This window comes from Drosophila hydei, unplaced genomic scaffold, assembly GCF_003285905.1.
Source record: "Drosophila hydei strain 15085-1641.00,03,60 unplaced genomic scaffold, DhydRS2 tig00000001-arrow-pilon, whole genome shotgun sequence".
Lineage (NCBI taxonomy): Eukaryota > Metazoa > Arthropoda > Insecta > Diptera > Drosophilidae > Drosophila > Drosophila hydei.
Genome location: NW_022045643.1, coordinates 8,959,347 through 8,981,807, shown reverse-complemented (window position 1 = coordinate 8,981,807; position 22,461 = coordinate 8,959,347). Strand labels below are relative to the sequence as shown.

The following is a 22,461-nucleotide window of genomic DNA, read 5'->3' as shown; positions in this document are numbered from 1 at the left end:
ACATTTCTAGAGCTGTGAAATATTTGCTGTTGCAGCGACTTAAATTGGGCTTAAATTGCCACAATTTGTGGCGCATAATGTCAAAGTTAGTTGCAGCATGAAGTTACAAAATGAAAAGAGAAGCATTAAAAAAATAGCTGCAAGCTATGCAATCGACTTCAATTAGAGTTGGCAAGCTAAAGGCTTCCGATACACGCTCCAGCCAACAGTTAGCCAATGCATCTTTCTCCAGCTCCCTTCTCCTCTCGCTTTGGGCGCACAAAGTGTGTCAGCCAGGAAGCCGCGACTTTGAGTGGCGTTCCCCAGTTTACAGTTTGTTTGCTTTCCATCGCAGCAACGGCCTCCGCCATATTGCCAGCTAGCTAGCTGGCTGTCGCTCCGTCCGCTCCGTCTCCAACAACTGTCCACATGCCCAGCTCGTCGTCTATCTGCCGCTCCTCCAGTCCGCCTGGCAATCTAACCGTGTTGACTGACGGCTGCCGTCAAGAATTTTGGCGCTACAAAAGCGCATAAATAAAAATTGTTCAGCTCTGTTGACAGTGAGACAGCAGAAAAAACACAAAAAAAAACAAAACCAACAACAAAAAACATAAAAAAAACTGTTGCAGCCTGTCAACTCTGCTCTGGAACGCCATTAGCTAGATGAGCCACGCAAAAGAACCAAAAAGGGAAACGTGTAAATTTCACCAGACTTGCAACGACTCTCAGTACGCAACACAATTCAATTTCAGCAATGTTGGAACTTTGATTTTAAAGGGAATTTTGAACGCATGGAGAAGTTATAAGCTTTAATATGAAATGATAGAATTAAGATGTCAAGGAAACGAGAGAATTGTGGACTTTTATGATATAATACTCTGTACTTCTTAGCCACGTCTAACTAATACCATCTATAATATATAAAATATTATATGATATATTTAAATATATGATATATAAAATACATAGTGTATAATATTTACTATATATCAATAAGAGCAAATTATTATATAGTAACAGAGTTCAAATTATAAAAGAAGCAACAGGCAAACGTTGTTATCAGTGCTGTGCTGCATTTATGCCATATAATCTACCAAAGTGAATTGAATTCGTCCTAATTTATTTGGCCATAAACAAAATTCAATCAAAATTCATTGAGAAAAAGCAATTTGTATTTCATATTCATGTAATTACGTTAAGTAACCATTGACTATATTCTAAGCTCAATGCTCAATACCTTACAACTATGTAATTAAAATCTTATTAATGGAATAATTTGCAGGTAATAAAATTATTATAAAATGCACATTGTATAGACTAACTGCAGTAAAGTTGATAATAAAGCCAATATATTACTGAAAATTTCAATTAGGAATTCTCTCTATGCATTTAAATACGAAATGAACTTTGCTAATAGACACATATGCATACACACGTACACGTATAGCATATATGTGTGTGCATGTGTGTATTTGTGCATTTCACTTCCTTTTTAATTTCATTAGCAAGTTGAATGCTTGCCCAGCTAAAAAGCCACTTAGCAAAATATGCTTTAAATGCCTTAATTAAAAACATTTATGCAAATTTCAACAACAGCAATAATAACAAAAACTAAGTGCGGTTGCAAACAGTGCACCAGTAGCAGCAACAACACTATCTGCCCCTCTCAGTTACTCGCTTCTTAACGCTAAAGGCAACAGTTGCTGCACTGCTTTCCACTGCTTTGTCGACACAATGCAAAAATTTCACACCATTTGCTATGCAAGTGACCATCCGCAACTCTCCACACCTGACTTCCTCCTCTCCACTCTGCACTCTACACACCTCGCACTCTCCCCCTTTTCACTTGCTCTCTCCTTTGCTGCTCATTATGTGCGCAGCTTTACACAAATTATGGGAAACTAACTCGCTAAGTTTTTGCTCTGCTTTTGGCCCGCAACGCTTTGTCTCTTTTGCACCAAGTCAATGTTAATGCTAATTTGTTTTGCCTCAAACTTCCGTTCCCCTTCGCCCTGCTCGAATGCATTTTAATTGCACTTTTTCCTGCTGCCGACAACTAATAACTGGCAATTTATTAAAATGTTTGCGGTTTCGCCATGAGCAATAGAGATTGAGAGACAGAGAGGGAGACCAGGCGCTGCATTAAGCACTATTTGGCATAAGTTTATATACAATTTTGATTAAAGAGCAGGCCTTCGCCTTGGCGTCTTGTCCAATGGTCAGCAAGGCGTGAAAATTTCTCTACCCAAGTCGCCAGCGATTTATGTGAGAAATATGCTAAAATGCCAAACGAAGCGTGGCCCAGAGACGCCTTCCAAAAAAAAGGCTAACAAAAACTGCACAAGCAACAAATCTGCCAAAGATGAGGGTCACACGAACAAAAGAACCAGTTTAACAAAAAGTGCTTTGAATTTTTAGCAATTCAGGTGAACTATAGATGTGTGCATATATATAGTCAAAGATTCGTGTATTCATGATAAACCAATAGCAATTTTTAGATAAAAGAATGAATGAAAAAAACAGGGCACAAAAACAGTTATACAATGAACGCCTTACGCTTGAAAAACTAAATCAAATGATCGATTATTATTCATATTAAGAGAGGTAAAGAAGGGCGGAGAGAGATAGACAGTTGAGGGAGAGACATTGTATGATAATGTTAAGTAAATAGAGAAGAATATATATCATGTATCACACCTTTCCCTAAAGGCAAAATCTTCATTCAAGATGACGTCAACCGTTCGGGTCCGGATTTTCGGGTTAAGTCTAAAATTTCTGAAGTATGTTCCATCAAGTTAAAGCTATTGTTATACTCCTAGTCCTCTCTTTTTTATATTAACTAAAATTAAGTGGAACATTTTGATATATTTATGCTGCTTACAGATTCAATTTCAGCACTGTCAAAAGCCCTGCAAAAGCAGGTCTAATTCTTGGTTATAGAAATCATTTCAAATATTTTTTAGAAATTCTCATTACAAATTTAACAAGAGAAGTTTAATTGAAGAAGATATTTTTGCACTCTGATTAAGTATATAACTCATTGTTCTAAAATATCTCCAAGATATTTTAGGTTTTTGCAAATCACATTAAGATATTTTATATTTCTTTGGTATAAATAATTATTAATAATATAATTCTTCTATGCTTCTTGAGTTGCTTTTGATAAGGACAAGCAGGTTGTTTGTTAGTAAAATATATTCTGAATTCAAAAGTGTAAAACCCAAAAACATTATTAACAGATATTTACAATCGTCGAGATTTTACTCAATGAAAACAGCACTGTTTTTATTTAAAATTTTGTTCAACGGAAAATAGAGACTAGGATGAGTATAGCGAGCAGTTTTATGCCAGAGGAGTGTAGTGCAGTGGGCACATTTACAACGATTGGTAGTATTGAAAGCACTTGTCAAGTCAATGCCAATAAATCAAAGCGAATCAACGGAATGAGCAAATCTCAGAAACACAAAAGAAATCAAACAAAGAAAAGGACCAACATAAGTAAGACAACAACAACAACAACAACGACAACGCAAACGATTGCCGAGGAGACTGGCTGCCTAATGGATGTCCTGCATCTGCGCATGCTGGAACTAATCGAGGATCGGATAAGTCTGCAGCTGCAGCTGGAGAAGCAAACGGCGGAAGCGCGCCTCATGCTAGCCAAATGTCGAATGCAGCAAGGACGCCCACACTTCGCAGCCGTCATGCGCTTCTCCAGTTCCACGCCCTATCGAGCACTTTATCGCCTGCTTGAGCAAAGCCTCGAATGGTGGAGCTGCCTGAAGCTATTGCGCCACGATGTGGACCAAGAAATGGACTTCCTCCGGCCAATCAATCGCATCGTTGGCGCCCTGGTGCCATACAGCTTGCGGCTGACGAATTGCGAATGGGAACGCTGTGTCGAAAAGATTATGGAGAATGCGAATATCCAGCGAGAATTGCAATCTGTAATCAAATCCATTGAACGACTGAATTGGGCGCTGCGCAGAAGGGGCTACATATGAGGACTTGGGGTACTAAGTTCAAAGTTGAGAATAAAATCATATAAAATCATAAAATTCATATAAGACGTGCCAACCCTTTTCTAGATGAACAGAGCGACATATAAATGCAATATCTAGTGCTTATGTGAATACCAATTTAAATATCTATATATGTATTTTCCCTTATCTCTTCAGGTGTCTGTAATTGCTTTTTGTTTTTTTTTTAAATCACATACGTCAGTTGAAACGTGAGAATTTCTGGTTGACGGCCTTGGACAGTTCAAGAATTAAGAATAATTTGTAAATATAAAATGACTTCTTGCACAACAGAATCCGCTAAGACTGTACATAAGAGCAACAGCAGAGGCTTGGCATAAGAAAAAAAAACTTGTAAGATTTCAGTTGGTAGTGCTCGACTGACAAATACATTGACCAGCTTCACTTTGAGCAATTAAACAAGAGTGCTCCAGTCAAGACGGCTCGACTATGAGATGTCCTAGTTTTATGCATACATTACAAGCAACACATGCACATACGTATCCGCACGCATACATAAGCGCGCGCTCTGCTTACTACGTAGGGCTGCGTTTGACCTGCAGCTTGGGCTTTACTATGGGAATTAATTTGTTGAATAACTCTTCTGGACTCTCTTTATGAAACTTTCTAGATAAAACCAATATTTTTAGTATTTAACATTTTCAATGGGTTCAGGTTAGAAAAGAGGAAAGACCTTAATTTTTTGAGAGATAAACTCAGCTCATCATGGGCTTAGCTCATCGTTTTGAACTGCCTGAACTAATATTTTCAATCAGTTCAGGGTAAAAGAACATAGGCAAACAAATATATTGTAATTATTAGACTTACATGCTACATGACTTATTCTCTTCTAGTCTCACTCTCTTTTAAATTTGTCTACTTATATATGCAATATATTTGATCAGTTTATATATTAATGCATTTGAAAATATTCGTCATTAAGTATACGATAAAGTAAAGCCAACTAGTAATGATCTCATACCAAAGCAAAACATTTATAAATATGTTAAGCTGCATATCTAAATGGAATTTGTTGCTATTGCTTTCATAATTCTCTTTGCCCGCTTAACAAAGTTCCAGATAAAAATGTTAATTGCAGTGCTAAATCTGCAGTGCGCCTTTTCAATGCCCCCAACTCCGCACCCTACGCGACTACTTACAATGCGTTGCCTCATTTGCAGTCTAGTTAAAAATAAAATCAAATGCCAAAGCGGCTGCATTGACAACATTGTCGATTTGGCCAACATGCCCCGCAGATCCGCGCTGCTCCCCTTACTCGACCCCAACTTCGACTTCGACTTCGACGTCGCGACGTCGCGGCAATTATGCGGCATTTTCTTTGGCCGTAGGCAAGAAACGAGTTTGCGAGATATCTTTGTTTGCGCTGCAGTTGCTGCTGTAGTTGTTGCTGCCGCTGCTGTTGCGGTGAACTACAACAAAATACCAGAAATAACTTGAAAATCCATTAAATCGCTGCAAGGCGACATTGCCTGCCTGGCATGAGCTGCCGCCATAGGCAGGGATAAAGATAAACTTTTGTCAACTGGCCCCGATCGCGAAAACCTGCGCCGACAACTGATAACAATGTGTCAGCGATACCCCAGTCGAGTCAAGTCGAGGCGTTGTCCTTGGCTTCCATTTTGCCCAGCGATGACAATGCCAAAAATGGACCGTCACGGGCTAACTGCATATTTTTTCGCCAAGTTTTTCTGCCTTATTGACTTTTCAGCATGTGCACGAAAAAGTGAAAGGCCAGTTCGTATACCTCATTGACTTGTCGAAATCCAACGATAACCTGTTTCCACAATAAAAAAATAATAAAAGGTAAAAGATAAAAAATAATACTTTATGAAAGTATTTTCTGCTAACCCAGTTGGGGGTGATAGTAGCCAAAACAAAATTCGCATTGGCGCAGTTGGCAGAAGAGCGAACAAGTGCCGAGGGCTAAGGTTAAGGATGAACGTGAGTACTTTCCATAGTACATATAGTAAAAAGAAAAAATTTTGTAAGTGTGCTTATTTTTAATATACTTTCAAATCATTATGTAGGGATTCGCATATGATCCAAACCAACTCTTTGGCTTAGATCCAATTTTGGATCACTTCGTTCAGTATGTGCATTAGCGCTAAGGTCGTCCTCAAGGCTGTCAGCTAACTATAAGAGGTCAAGGAATGAGGATAAGGATAAGGATAAGGATAAGGATAAGGATAAGGATAAGGATAAGGATAAGGATAAGGATAAGGATAAGGATAAGGATAAGGATAAGGATAAGGATAAGGATAAGGATAAGGATAAGGATAAGGATAAGGATAAGGATAAGGATAAGGATAAGGATAAGGATAAGGATAAGGATAAGGATAAGGATAAGAATAAGGATAAGGATAAGGATAAGGATAAGGATAAGGATAAGGATAAGGATAAGGATAAGGATAAGGATAAGGATAAGGATAAGGATAAGGATAAGGATAAGGATAAGGATAAGGATAAGGATAAGGATAAGGATAAGGATAAGGATAAGGATAAGAATAAGGATAAGGATAAGGATAAGGATAAGGATAAGGATAAGGATAAGGATAAGGATAAGGATAAGGATAAGGATAAGGATAAGGATAAGGATAAGGATAAGGAAAAGAATAAGGATAAGAATAAGGATAAGAATAAGGATAAGGATAAGGATAAGGATACGGATAAGGATAATGATAAGGATAAGGAAAAGGATAAGGATAATGATAATGATAAGGAAAGCTTGTTCAATGCCAATCAGAATAAGAATGAAAATCAGATTAATATATATAAAACGTATTTAATGCCAGTCAGAATAAGAATGAGAAAAGTCTATCGAATATATATTATATAAACTTTAAAACTTAAGAGAAACCCAATAGCTCAAGATGTAATTATTTATTACAATAGCAGGAGTCTCTGGTATTCGCGGCAATCCAATTCAAATATCTGCTGACTCTTGTATATACCCCAGGTGCATTTGGATTGGCACAGCCATAGCCAAATGAAACAACGCCAGCTAAACGGAAGATGCGATCCGGAACTATGAGTGGACCTCCACTGTCGCCCTGCAAGGCATAAGATGGAACAGAGATGCAACCAAGATAAAAACAAACTCAAGTGAAATCTAAGCTCTGTAGCCCACCTGGCAGGCATCCCGACCACCTGTCTGCACAAAGCCCGCACACAGCATTGTGTCCACGATCATCGTCTTGTAGGAGGTGGCTCGACACTGAGCATTCGTGATGATGGGCACAGTGGTCTCCTGCAGCACGTTCGAAGTAGTGCCGCCCTCATAGCTCAGTCCCCAGCCGGCAACAATTGCCTTTTGGTAGTCAAAGGTCTGAAATTGAGTGCTGGGCAGGCACACGGGACGCATCCCTTTCACCAGCGGCACGGGCTCATCCAGACGTAGCAGCGCAATGTCATGTACCAGAGTAGACGGATTATAACCCGCATGGGCATGCGCAAAAACCACTCCGCGCGTTATGCCCTGATTCGCAGAGCTGCGATTCAGTTGGAGCAGACGCACCGACACAGCCGACATGTCCATGTCAATAACACAATGCGCAGCGGTCAGCACATAGCGATCATTGATCAAAGTGCCGCCGCAAAAGAGAACTGAGCCGAGTAGCATCTGAGCTATCCATGGATATTTGTTGGATTGCACCTGAGTGCCGCCCACAATGCGATCGGCATTGGGCACGCCACAGGCTGCAAGGAAGAGGAACATTTGGATAGACGAGGCATAGACCGAGTAGAATCTCTCGGATACTCACAGCAATTGGCGCAACGATTGACACGAAAGCCCTTTGCATCGCTGTCAAATGGCAAGAGGCTGGCAGGTTCGCTGGATGGAGCAGCAGCTGAGGCTGGGGGGGTGGAGCCTAGAACGTTTGACAAGATTTGTAGCTTTTGCTGCTCGATTAGATCATCGATGTAATCCGCTTGGGCGCCAGGCGGTGCAGAGCTATTCGCCAGCAAAGCCGGCTGCTGTGCTGGCTTGTTATAAATATAACCACCAAATGGTGGCGGATAGGCATAGCCGAGAGCCAGACCACAGAGGCAGCAGCAGAAGCTGAGCAGACAGAGCAAGATATTCGGTATGGATTTCATCTTGAGCACCGCACGAACCGCGAGCTTGAAGTCAACTGTTTGCAAACGCAGAAAATCTAACGGTTCTTATAGGCTATGGCCAAGCACATATATATTTATATGCCATTCATATTCGTTCTTAATGATGCTGTTAAAGTGCCAATCACAAATTTTTTATCATCTATATTTTAGCATATTTAGCAAATAAGCTTTTGGATCCTCTTAACAGCCCTCGGACATTACCTGACCCAATTGGCAATGGCATAAAATCGTAGACCCATTTGTCAATTAAGCTGTTTACGATCGCAGCAAAAATCCAGTGTTGACAGCTCCAAGTGGTTCGCTTTCGGTTCATATCAAAAGTTTATGTTAATCGCTTTTTTTCAGCTTTCTAACTTTTTTTGCTTCAGTTTTCAGAGCAGAAATAGGTTGGTTTCGCAAGATTTATAACTTTATTGAGAGTTCGATTGAAATTCGTCTGACCCACTACAAAACTTCATAATGATCGTACATCATTTCGATTACGTTGACCCAAAACAGAAAGTAACTCTAGCTAGCAAACAAAACCTCAACAGTTTAAGCCACTATCATCAACAGATGCTAAACGATTTAGTTTTAATAATAAATTGAATTAAATATTTAGATTTAATTTAGACTAATACTGGGTGAGAGATATTGTATCTATGGATTATATTATCTACTCTGAAAACTGCATAGATAATGAACAATATATCCCAAGCTTAAATTAGTAATTTCAATTCTTAATTATTATATTAATTATTCATTTAATATATTTGTCTTAATTATATAAATTATTAAAAATAAATGATCTGAAACTAATTATATAGATAGATCATTATCAGTTCTAGACAAAGATCCACAACTCTCTTCAATACTTTTTAACTTGTCTTTTCCATAGCTTTACAGCCTTAGTCTTTGGATTGGTAACTCCAATATAATTGGTATAACACCAATATCAATTCAATACTTAATTTATAGAAATATTTCTTATTAAATCTCACATAAAGTTATTTAGAAAAATTCACTCATTTTATTATAGGTACTTTTCTTATTATAAATATACGTAATATACTTACATAAATTGAAATTTGGCATAAGCTTAAAGGGTTTCACTTTTGAGACTCACCTGCAAAATAGAAAAGAAGTAAGAATGAAATATAACTAATAATAAAAAAGAAAATATTTTAAAATAACAAATAAACTTAAATATATACTTTAAAATATATTATAATAAATGCATTCTTATTATTATTAATAATAATAATACATTCATAATTATATATTTTAAAGTATTTATAATATAAATAAATATATATATATATATATATATATATAGAGAGAGAGAGAGAGAGAGAGATGGAGAGAGATTCAAGTCGAAGTAAAGTAAACAAAAAAACGTGACTGCAACTCATGCTGCACTATGATTCCCATCAGTCAAATTTGTGGCTCTCTATAGCCAAGTATATTTAAATCTCTGATTAGTCTACTTAGTGCTTTTTTTCTTTACTTCTATTTCCATAAGCTAGTTTCATACAACACTCACTCGCAGCTCTCCAGTGAAGCTCGAAAAAAAAAACGGAAGCTCCAAAGGCAACGCCCCAGCAAATCAAAGAAATGCAAACAAAATTCCCATACGGAAACATTAAAAGAAGAAGTTAAAGGTTTTTTTTTTCCCAAATGAAAGTAAATTAACAGCAAACGCCCTCTTGTGAAATTAAAAAATAATCAAAATGCTAACAAGACAGCTATCAAAAAAAAAAGAAGAAAAAATTCTAGAGATCGTTAAGAGAAAATAGAAAGTAAAAAGAACGCAGTACAAATCGAAAATTGGGTCAAACTAATGAAGCCACAGATAATCGAAAAAAAGAAGAATAAGATATATATGTGTATATATAATATGCACGCCCTAAAAGCTAAGTGCGGGGAAGCCCTGCCAGACACGCATGTAAATTGTTTAGGCCAAGAGCAGCAGCTGCTGCTGCTGCTGATAATCTCTTGTCTTGTTTAGCCAACAACAAGGGCTCAAGCTACAACCGAAACCAAAGCGAACAACAGCAAATGACACAAGGTGCACAGACTTACACACACACACATACGGCGACCAGGTAGTCCAGGTGAAAGAGCGTATTATTTGGGTTAGGAGCAAAGCGTCTGGCCAGCCAGCTCTCGCTTCTAAATAAATAAGAAACAATTCAATGGATGATGAGACAAAACCACGAACGGACAGCTTCTATAGAGTATAGAAGGGGCTCTAGCTTTTGCAGAAAGAAAGTCTTAATTTGTTATTTATATGCGTTCCGCTAGAATCAATGGAAGAAAGTTCTGCAGCATCCCAAAAAGCAAAGCAATAACAACAACAGCAACAAATGAACAGACAGAAAAACTCGTTTTGCTGCGAGAGTCAAGCTGCTCTTGAAGTCTCGCTGGCTGACGTTTCTCTTTCAGAACGAAAGACTTAGGCAACAAACTTGAGTCGCCCATTGAGAAAGACTTGAGCAAGAAACCTGTAACTTGAGTGGAAGAGTCTCGTTGGTCTCTAGAAATCATCGCCCGGCTATTTATGGCCACCTTGCAACAGTGAGCTGTGTGAGATGTGCGCTGTGCGCTTTGTGCTGTGTGTTCCACTTGCCACAAACTGGGTCAGCGCACAGAGATGCAGCCAAAGAACAAGTGGACGCTGCGCGCTTATGTCTGCAAATGAACAATCAACGCGACAGACGGACATGCATTAAGGCCGTCTCAGTAGACATGTTATTCTTGCTGCATTTGTTGCATGTCTGCCATGCGTTGTGTCCGACAAATTTGTTAGCAATTATCGCATTTTTGTTGCTGCTTGCAATTTATTTGCTAGTTAGCTGCAGTTTCCCCCTTTCTTCTTGCATTTCTTTAATGTTGTAAGTCAAATTTTGATTGTCACTTGAGCTGCGCTCAGCTGGGCTCAAGCCGGCACTTGTTGCAACTTTCTCAGGCTTCATTAAGTTTCACTTCAACATTTTTATTTTCAGCAACTATTTTGAGTATGGCACGATTTTGTTTATGACACGAAATTGTTTATGGCGTTGTTTGCCATTTGTTAATGAGTTTTGCGCATCGTGCATTGCATTTTAATTAAATTGAATCGTAAAGTCGGCATTCGCGGCGAGCCATGCGTGCGCTTAACATATTAGACTAAAATAATTAAAGATATATGCTTAAACTATTAAAAAAGTATTAAACAAACTTTAAATAGCAAAGTACATTTTTTGCAATGGTGGAGAATCACTAATAAAATATAAGCAAAGTGATTTAAGTATATAAATTATAGTTAATTATAATTATAGTTTTATAGTTAATTCTATTATTTTAAAATTGCCTAAAAACTAAAATATTTTTTGATAATTTTCTGTCTTGTTTTAAAACACAGTTCTTCTGATATTGAAGTAAATAATTATTAGTTTTTAAATCAAAATTTGATATACTTCAGCACCATAAAGAAATTATAAAGAAGTATAATTTAGCATTTTTTTGTATGACGTATAAGTATTATATTTTAAGAATTCCTTTAAATTGTATATATTTGTAAAATAATTCAAAATTATATCAATTATTATATATATAGAAACAAATAAATTTTAAAAATAATAAATACTACAAGTTTTTTAGTTTAAGAATATGAATATAATTTTTTATTTTCTATTTAAAGTTTAAAGAATTATTATATAATTATATATTTTTTATTTTATTTAAAAATAATAATTTAGAAACACAAATCTTTTAAGAAAATTCTAAAATATGAATACTATATTATAATTATTAGTAAATATATGTATAATCAAATATAAAAAATCTTAATTATTTTTAATTTATTAAGTTTATTTTAGCCTTCATTTAAATTTAGCGTTTAGTTTCTTAACAAATCTATTAAAATTTGTATATAGTATGCATCAACTGGTTTGATATAATTAATTCCCACACAAAGTTAAATAGACAAAGTGCGACTCAAAAGCTGTCCGAGTCAAGTTCGCTGTCCAAGTCATTCGTTTGGCAGCATCAAAAACATGACTCAATATAAATCATATATACAAATATTTCAGTCTATATATGCAGACCGGGCCACCTTCAACTTCGTTTGACATTTGAAAGTAAGCAGCAACAGAAATAGCAACAACGAATGACACTTGAAGAAAAATATGCAAAATAGCAACAATAATAACAGCAAAGTCGAAAAATATAAAAAGACGAAAACTAGTTTGCCAATTGAGAAATAACAAAAGCAACAACAGCAAAAATCACTCTCATTTTTTCAACTCTTTATTTGTTTATGTTCGCCAAAGCTGCACAGAAAGCAAAAATAGTAAATAACATGAAAAAGCAACAAAAATAAATATGTAAATATATATATATATATTGTATATATATGTATACTTAAAAAAATGTAACTGTTTAGGTATGTTGCTTTGGTCAGAGACTTGTGAAGCGCATTGACATCTATGCCGCTCCATTTACGGTTCTCGTATTACCCGAGGTGGAGCGACGCGACGCGTCCAACGCCTTTTGTGGGTTCTATTTGGCCCGGTTCGGGTCTGCTTCGCTCTTTTGTCAGTTGTTGTGAGCTGGGCGCCTTTTGTATGCGCCACACGCAACCGTGCGGTGAGGTAATTAATAAGCCACCAAACCAATTGAAAATTGAGCGTCGACTCTCGCACCGGGCATACCAAGTAGTTGTAGCGCTCCACCAACCCCTTTTTTTGTCAGTTACGATCCAAACAATATACGATTACGTATAGTGCGAATGCGAGTAAGTTACTGACCATACACAAGACAAGTTTCGGTTAGGCTCTTGTAGGGCTTCTCGTCTCTTATTTTGTGCAAATGCGCCGTGGTTCAGCAGCGTTCCAGGGAAGTGGAAAATTTTGGCAAGATTTATTATGATTTTTGCGAAAATTTTTGAAGTTAAAAAACATTTAGCCCTGGAGCCAAAATTGATCGTGAATTGCTCATAATTATCTTAGTACAAATTGTGTATTTATAGTTTAACTTAATGCGGTTCCGGTCTCGCGAAGGTTAGAGAATACTTCTAATAATAATTTTATTATATTTTTCGTCTATTTTCCTTTCATGAACATTCAGAACAGTTCGATATTTCGATATTTTTGATTATATTATAATTAAAGTTTAATTTTTTGAAAGCTCTAATACCGCAAACATATATCAGTTGTATATAAAAATACTTTTCGTCATGAGAATCGCATAGAAGGGCATTTTTTCATTAAATATGACCTCGAATTGCATATTATTTGTATCCGCAATTATTACTATTACAGAACTCATACCACTCATAGTTATGAGAATCACAGAGGCCATTCCTAATGAAAAAAATTATAAATTTTTATTACATAAGAAAATACTGTTGTTTGTTACCATTCCTGTGTTAATGATGGAAAGAAAATGAACATTTAGTTGCATACACAAACGTGAGAAGCACTTAGAAGGGCATTTCACATTTAAAATGAAGACCAAATATACATCAGTTGTACTAATGGCATAGCATGGGCGCGTCTGAGCTCAAAATTAAACTCGAATTATGTAAATATACAAATACGTATAATCATGAAAATCACAGAGAAAGGTATTACACATTAATGTTTAAAGATAAATGTCATAAGGAAACTTAAGCTAAGTACATATAAGAGAGAATCACAGAAAAGGCTTTCCCACTTTTAGATGGCAAGGAAATGCATGAAATTTTTCACAGAGAAAGGTATTCCAATTGAAATGACACGGACAACAGCTTTGCTCTTAACCATGAGAATCCCATAGAAAGGGTGTACCACAAGGAAATGCACCTCAATGGTCCGTATCCAAATACAGTTAAGCGTCGCATTCTCCGCGTCATCGTGGTCAGCTTAGAACGTACTGCTCTCTAAGTTGGACGCGCCAAATTAGCTGCAAGCGAACACAATGGATTCACTGGCCAGCTGATGATTGCCATAACTGTTTGCCAGCTTTGGACTGTAACTCATTGTTGTTCCCATTCGCATTTGCCATACCCATTGTTTGTCGCCGCCGCCTGACCCACTCAATGTGTCCATTCATGCCACATATCTCCAGTGGCAAGGGGGCAGAAGCGGCGGGGCAAACTAATCGGTTGGCGCTCTCATTAACAGGCACCACATTTCCGTAGCTACTTAGCGCACGAAACGGTCGCACGCCTAACCGTAAATCCCTATTGACCCGCATTTAAGTGCAATAAATGAACGCGCTTATACCTGTTCAAGTTGGCAAAAAGGGCCGACAATAGGCTTAACTAAGGCTGGCTGTTGTATGTAAGCTGCACTCATTAAAAATTGTCGTGAGGCATAATGTGAGTTAATATGCATTTGTGACAGGCGGAAGAAAGTGGTGCCAGGGTGAAGCTACGGAGAGAGGCTATTTGAAGACGCATTGAAAACGGCAAGAGACTTAAGTTAGCTAAAACTTAAGTTGATTGAAAATAATTAAAGTACTTTAAGCATAGAATGTTAGTGTTAATTGAGTCGGTTTATTCTAAGGCAGATTGGCTAAGACTTAGGCTGATGTACTGATTGAAAGTTGTAAAGACAGAAGAAAAGAAAGAAAAGAAAATTGGAAAAAATATTTACTCTTGTAAAGAAAGAAAAGAAAATTGGAAAAAATATTTACTCTTGTAAAGAAAGAAAAGAAAATTGGAAAAAATATTTACTCTTGTTGCTGATGTCATTCAAATGTATATAAAATCAATGAGATCTAATATAGAACGAATTCGAAACCTTTGTTTCTTATTCTCAAATGTAACTTATGTATTACCGGGTATTTCTTAGTCTTGCATTGCCGTCAAGAATTTAATTTAATTTCTCATATATTTCTCTTATGCTTACAGAGCATTTATTAGTCTGTTACTTCCGTCTACTGCACTTCTTTGTGATAATTGTTGTGGCATATGTGCTATAAACCAATAGTATCACCTTCCTGTCATAATTCAATTCCATAGGATACCCTGTACAGCTAGTTTTTCTCTCTGTGTGAACAAAAAGTTGTAGAATAACTTCCTTTAAAACCAATTTCTTACCTTTCCTTCAAAACTCTCATTTATATGTGCTATATACAGAGTATATCTCTGCTTTTATAAGACGCTCAACTTATATAGGCCAAGATTATCTTCATAGCCTGTGCACAGTCTATTCTCCCTCACATTATATGTATATAGTATAAAATATATTCTCCCTCACATTATATGTATATAGTATAAAATATATCTTTTAAAAACTGATTAATCTTCTACTTCATAGCTTCAATTCATATATTATGTGTACAGGGTATTTGCTACACGTTCACTCCCGCCTATGTCGCTCGTTTGTAATAAGTTTTCAGCCACATCTACTATGAACAAATTTAACTTGCTTATCTCACATATATACTATTTATATTTTAAGTTTACAGGGTATCGGATACTCCTGTAATGCCATCTAAAGCACTCTTACTTATCTATTTCGTTTTTTAGGCTTTTCTGCTTGTTGCGCACTTGCAGTTGGCCTTTTCTTTGGCTGCAATTTCAATTTGCACACATTTTGTTTGCTGCTGCTGCTGTTGTTGTTGGCAGCAGCAGTAAGCTATTTGTTGTTGCTATTATTGTTTTTGCTTGACTGAAACTTGTTTATGGTTTGCGCTCCTACAAGAATGTGGCCATAGCGCGAAACTGGGTTAAAATAGTTAGACAAGCGGCTAACAGGCGGTCGCCTTGTGTTGTTGTTGTTGCTGCTTTTGCCGGTTGCCGACTGAAGTTGCAGTTTGCAGTTTAGAGCTGATTGCACAGCCCGCTGCTTGGTCTCTACGCCACAGCAGCAACAACAAAACGGCATATGCTTTAAACGCAACTGTTTTTGCGTTATTAACACCGTTTTTAGCCAATTGCAACGAGTTTGCCCAAAGGCACCAAATCGAAGCCAACAAAAAATTTTGCATACACATAAGTTTTTTATTTTGCATTCGTCTCTCTAAGAAGTGCTTAAATTGATTACAACACATGTTTGCTAAATACAGCAAAGCTATTAACAAACGAAGATATTTGCCAATTATTGAAGATTCATTGCATGAAGCAGAGCTAAATGCTTAGTGGAAATTTTAAAGCCACTTTATGGTGAATATAATTTGTACTTAATCAGCATGTACAACTCTATATGAATAGGTATATATCATAAATATCACATACTACTAGAAGAACTGCCCGCTTGAAATTCAAGCCTCAACTTATTTAACTTATTATTATTAATTTATAAGTTCACCGTAAACAAATACTTGCTCAAAGCTAAGAACTATGAAAATAATAAAAAAATATGAAAAAAATTATTTTTAATATTAAACAATTATCCAAATTATATTTAATAAATTTCAATACAAGTTCACTGTAAGTAGCGTATCTTTCCCAGCTGCTAAATCATACTTTCTTATTCTCCTTAATTAGGTAGTAGAGCTAAAACGTGACTTTTTAAAGAGAAATTATGTTGCTAGACAATTATGTTTTACTGTTTATAAAGGACAACTAATAAAATGTGTGAAATATTAGTAAGAAATAAAAAATATATATGCAGACATAAATTCTAAATATACTTAATTTTTAACCTGCTAACACTTAAGGTCTATAAAACTGTTGTCTCCACAGACAATTCACATAAATAATTTTTATAACAAAGCTAAACAACTAAATTAGTAAAACAAACTGTTTTCTTTTTTTTTTTAACCATTAACTTGTGCCAATCTCTGGCAATATATGTGCCACTGTCAAGAAATATGACACATTTAGAGAACATCATCAATCTGTGGCTTTGTGCTGTCTAGGTTTTTTTTGTTCTGCTGTGGCGCCAAGTTCATTGACCCCGCCGTACAGTAGTCCGGTACGGCTTTTCTTTTGTGGCCTGCTGATGGGTTCTACACTTGTTGTTCAACAGTAGTTGGCTTGGGTTTTGGTTTTGGTTTTGGTTTTAGTTTCTTCAAACACCCCTTTGGCTATTATTTACACGCTGTCATCCGCGCATTTCTCTATGTCATGATCCGAGAGACTAACTCGTACAACGCGTACTCATACTAACTACTTCTGCCCGACACCCAGCCACTGAATGGCAGTCAGTCAGTACATAGCCCGCAGCCCGCAGCCGTTTATAATTACGTATTATATTAACTTTATACCTTTGTACATTTATACCAGCTGCTTTCCTCCTGCTCATTTACACTTTTCTGTCTAACTGCATCTAATGTCTTCTTTTTCCATACACTTACCAAAAAGGTATTTATAGTTTGTTATGCTATAGGGAACTATGTGAGAAAAAACTACGCTAATTTTCTAAAAATATGTCCAGAAATATGGTTAGAGAATATATATAAATGTAGTCTGAAAATATACTTTGAGATATCTATATCTTTCAATAACTGTGTAGATTTTAAAAATAAAAAAAATATTTTTTACACATAAATAAATTTCTGTTTAAAGTTATATAAGCTTTCCATGAAAGAGGCTCGTTTTTTTATTCCAATATCTCTATTCTATTAGCTTCGGAATTGGCTTTGATATATGTATTTTTATAGCTTATAGTTTATTACAAATGAAGCTCTAAGTTTCGTGAGTAGAGTTATAACATCCGGACCTTAAGCTCGTTAGAATTCTACTTATATATTTATATGACTAAAACTAATGTGCAAAAATTTTATTTGTAGTCTAGATGTAACTTTTTTATGGCTAAGTTAAAGGGCTTTCATATATCATTACTCCAATTGTATAAAAAATTCTCTATATATATAGAGATATATTTATAAATATTTATGTTTTAGCTTTCGTATATATTTTTATTTTATTTATGTATAGCAACCTTTAAGAGATATATATTTATTTGCATATAGATTTTTACATATATAAAACTTGAAATTGCCTTAACTTTTTTATAGCTCAAGCTTAACTTGATTTCAGTTTTGGTTATGCCAAGTGTACATAAACTTTTGGGGTATTTTAGAATATAAATAATTTATATTTGTATTTACTTTCTATAGAGAAACTCTGTGTACTTAAGGCAGCAGATAGATCTGGCTTTTGGCTCCAGCTGAGACTTGCTTTCAAGAAAGTTTGCTAAGTTGTAAGTCATAAGAGTCACAATAATGTCAACTGACTGACTTCAGTTCCATTTGCTTTTCACATAGTTTTCTACTTAGTTCACACGACTTCACTCGAGTCGTCTATCATATCATCTATAGAATAGAGTATTCCATTGCCGGCACTAGCTTTGGGTATTGTTTCTAGCAATTCCTTGCCCTTTTGACTGTTTGCTTTAGCTGCGCGCTCTCTTTTGTGCTTTCTGCTTCATTTTCACACATAAAAAACGCATAAAAATGTTTCTTTGTCATTAAAAAGTCAAATTTATTATAGTTTCAGAACGAAAGACGGGTTTGGCTCGCTTTTGCGCTCTAGGTGAAATTTTTAACGGTTCACAAGAACATCTCGAAACGGTATTAAAAAATGCGTGACCTGCGGCTCAAGAAAAAAATAATAAATTTGAAATGCTTTTTCGCCCTAATGAGTTAATAATTAATATATGTTCGATAATGCCTTAAAAGCTGACGAAGTGATGAATGCGTTTTTCATCAACAGATGACACAATTATCAATGCCTAATCATAGCCCTGAAAGAAGCGCGTTAATCTTTAATGATAATTGAGATTTTAGGCATGGCTCAGGGTCATGTTCGATAGCTAGACATCGACACAGTATTATTTGATAATAGATGAGAGTAGCAGAAAGTTGAAGAATGTGGGCTTGATTTTTAGCAGTGATAGAAGTTAGATATACTCTATATATAAATTATGTATACTATGCCCCATTATAAGCTATTATTAACATATAATCTATGTGTAAATAGTCCCAGAGGTTACTCTTACAGCTACGATATAAGATATATATCTCTATTAATATGAATCTATCAATCAGCTATGATAGATCACTATATAGTCTATTCATATATATCGAACTTATATATATCTAAATATCAGTCATTACACATCAGCTCTGATAAATCTCTATTAACTTCTACGATATAAGATATATCCCTCTATCTATATACAAATATGTATCCATTCATCTTTGCATCTATATACTTTGTTCAGATGTGTACTCTTTCTCTATAAGCTGACAGTTAAGATAGACTCGCAGCTCCAGTCTCCACCTCTATGCAAGTACACTCCATAGACTCTTCCTATATCAGTCAAGCATACCCTCTCTCTATGTATGTACCCTCTCTCTAAGCTATCCAGACATATATTCTACCCACTCTGATCGATCTTTTCATAATTATTAAAATTTACACGCATATGATGTCCGGTTAATAGGAATGCGCATCTCCTCCACTGATTATCTTGATCTGAGCAAATTTTTGCAATTAAGGCGTGAGCGTCAATTAATTGGCCGCAGCACTTAACCAAAATGAAGCAATTACAAAATGCCAAAACAACGTTCGGGGCGTTCCACTCGAGAAGTGTTGAGCCGCAATTAGCGGCCGCAATAATAAGCCAGTTAGGCAGTCAGACGGGCCTACTCACCACTACACAGTAAAAGCCAAAAGCCGGGACAGCTCAAATACATACATAATGTCTGTATATGTGGTGTGTGTGTTTATAAACAAATATTAAAAATGCGACTACAACCTTGACATTGAGCGCTGACAAGTTGTGTAAAAGATGTGCAGCCAAGTGGAAAGTAAATTAAATATATTTGAAGGGTGCTGAACGAAGAGATACCCTGCAGGAACTTATAAAATATCTCTAAATGAATTGCAAATTTGATTTCAAATAAGTTTAAGGTAAACCTTGACCAAGAACCACTTATGTATACAAGCAAAAGAAATTTGATGGACGATGAGCTGCCCTGCAGAATATAAAGAGAGAAACATTAGGAGAAAAGCTAAAAATTAAGAGAGATTGAAAATAAACTAATATGAGTATGTATTATGTTCAAAACCAGATTGAAACTAGAAAGCATTTCAATATGAGTTACTTAATCCTCAATCCAATTTTAAGAGGCATCTAGACGACACACACTATTAAAAATTAAATGGTATGCTAAGGATATAAGAGTAGTTAACCTAAGCCATTTTAAATTAGTTAAAGAAAATGGTTTATGAATGAGTTTTCAGCCTGACAGACCAAAAAATTAGTTTTACAGGGTATGAAGAGTACACAGAAATCAAAAGTATATTCATTTAAAGACCTGTACTGGTGTTACACATAACTCCAAATGAAATGTATGGAGAGTGCTCGATTAAAATTAGTGTAAAAATAGGTGAGCAAAAGCAAAAAACACAAATTTCATATATGATATAAATGAACTTTATAGCTACAAATGATTATACCCCATAAACACTTTAACAAAATATGTAGAAGAAGTATGTGAATTAAATATGTGGAAAGCTTAAAGCATGATAGCTATATGAACTCTTTGAGTAACATTTAGCTTTACAGGGTGTATAAAACAACCAAGAATTATTTCCTTAAGATGAATCAATCATAACAAAGAATCGTGATCTTATGTGAATTTTGTACTTGTCATACCTATTATCAACTTTTACAGGGTATATGCAATACACAGAATCGGAATCAACCCACATAAATATAAGCGTTCATATCACGGAACGTGTCTTTTATAAAAAATTCGTAGCAGACCAAAACTGCATAACCAAAATATGCAAAAATAAAAAAACAGAAATCAAATGAAAGAAAACGAAAAAGGTAAACAAAAAACGTTAAGAACGTTAGAAACAGTTAACGCAAAATGGTCAAAATGAGTCATTTGCCCATTTGAGAGCGACTCGAACAAGTTTCTAGCTGATCATGGAAGACAAGATGAGCTCAGTGTCTATAGCGCCCGATGCTGTCAATGTATATATACATATATATATATATATATATATATATATATATATGTAGGCTTAAATATCTGAGATCAGAATCTGAATAGTTGAAGCTTTCGTTTGACTTACAAATTATATATATATGTATAAACATATCAATTATTTATTTATATATTTTTGTGTGCTTTGCTTTACCTTTATCTTTCCGCTCGCTGTTTGCCTTGCGTTGTGCTTTGTGTCGTCTCTTCTGCTTCTTCTAATGGAAAATATAGCCGCGATTTTTCACCACTTTCACATTCACAATGAAAATAAAATGGATGCGAATGCACCATTTGATAATTTATAAACAAAATTTGTTGTTTATTGTTTTTATTTTTTATTTATTTTTTATTTTTCAAATTTTTACATATGCCAAATTTGCTTTATGTCTGTAGTTATAAAGACACACACACACGCACACACAACTGCTGAATGAAATTTGATATTTAGGATTTAGTTTGTTAGAAAGATCGACGAAGATTGAAATCTCGGAATTTGCCAGCATTTATATTTATATATATATATATATATATATATCTACTTTATTGACTGCATATTAAATTTCACTTTAATTTGCAGCACACGTACTTTACATGCAACTAGCTATGCTGGAAAACTCATTTCCACACAGACGAGCACACTTAAAGCTCGAGTCATAAGTCAAGACTTTCAATTAAGCGGCTTTAACACGACAAACTGCGTTGGTAATAGTGAAAAGATGCTTACGAAAGCCAGCCAATGTATCTTTGAGTCTATGTATCTGTGTATCTTATGCTGTTATGTATCTAGAGGTATGTGAGCCGCGGTAAAAGTGTAAAAATTACAACAACTTGCGCTTTCACAAACAAAAATAAAACAACAATCCATGATTTGCCAGATGATTTTTCCTTGGATCATTTTTCGTTTTTCATTTTTCTTTTGCCCAGCATCTAGCGACAATTGAAGATGAATCTTTAACATTAAGCATCAAAGTTCCGGGTTGAATGAAACACAGATAAATTAGCTGATATATATACGTACATATAAATCTATCTATATATATACTCATTGATTTGTATTGCCGATCGATTTAAAATAAATTAAAATACACGCACAGCTGCCCAAATACAATGGATATTCCGCTTCGTGTGCGTGCGTGTGTGTGTGTGAAAGTACGCAGTGAAAAAAAGAAAAATAAAAACAAATCAAAGTGAAAAACCGTTGCCAGCCCATTTACAAATGGAAAATTGTCAACGCACATTGAACTTGACGACAAAAGAAATGCAGCAAGCGAGGAGATGAGAGGCGAAGCGAGAGAGTCAGCGCAGGGGGTTAGAGTGGGCACACACTAGCTTGCCTCAATTTACAGTTAAGCGACGCAGACGCAGTCGCAGTCGCAGTCGCAAACGCAAGAGATGCAAAACTCCGCAGCAGACTTTCGGCCAG

General features: G+C 35.7%; 3 protein-coding genes across 3 annotated transcripts in view; 1 reads left to right on the top strand and 2 right to left on the bottom strand.

The window, feature by feature from the left end:
- LOC111603320 (serine-rich adhesin for platelets) overlaps positions 1–21,334 on the bottom strand; it is a 158,342-nt gene extending 137,008 nt beyond the window's left edge. The window contains exon 1 of the mRNA XM_023320842.2: positions 21,193–21,334. The gene's annotated coding sequence lies outside the window, so the exon portion shown is untranslated. The remainder of the gene's footprint in view (positions 1–21,192) is intronic.
- On the top strand, positions 3,222–4,074 carry LOC111603321. Its single transcript, XM_023320843.2, has one exon. It carries the CDS (start codon positions 3,303–3,305, stop codon positions 3,981–3,983), a length of 681 nt encoding a protein of 226 aa, XP_023176611.2. The 5' UTR covers positions 3,222–3,302; the 3' UTR covers positions 3,984–4,074.
- LOC111603339 (trypsin-1) lies at positions 6,896–13,427 on the bottom strand. Its single transcript, XM_030225776.1, has 6 exons — positions 13,419–13,427; positions 12,155–12,191; positions 8,136–8,152; positions 7,781–8,066; positions 7,147–7,715; positions 6,896–7,069 (listed from the first exon to the last, which is right to left on the bottom strand). The coding sequence occupies exons 1-6, from the start codon at positions 13,425–13,427 to the stop codon at positions 6,896–6,898; spliced, it is 1,092 nt and encodes a 363-aa protein (XP_030081636.1).
- Positions 21,335–22,461: the final 1,127 nt, after the last annotated feature.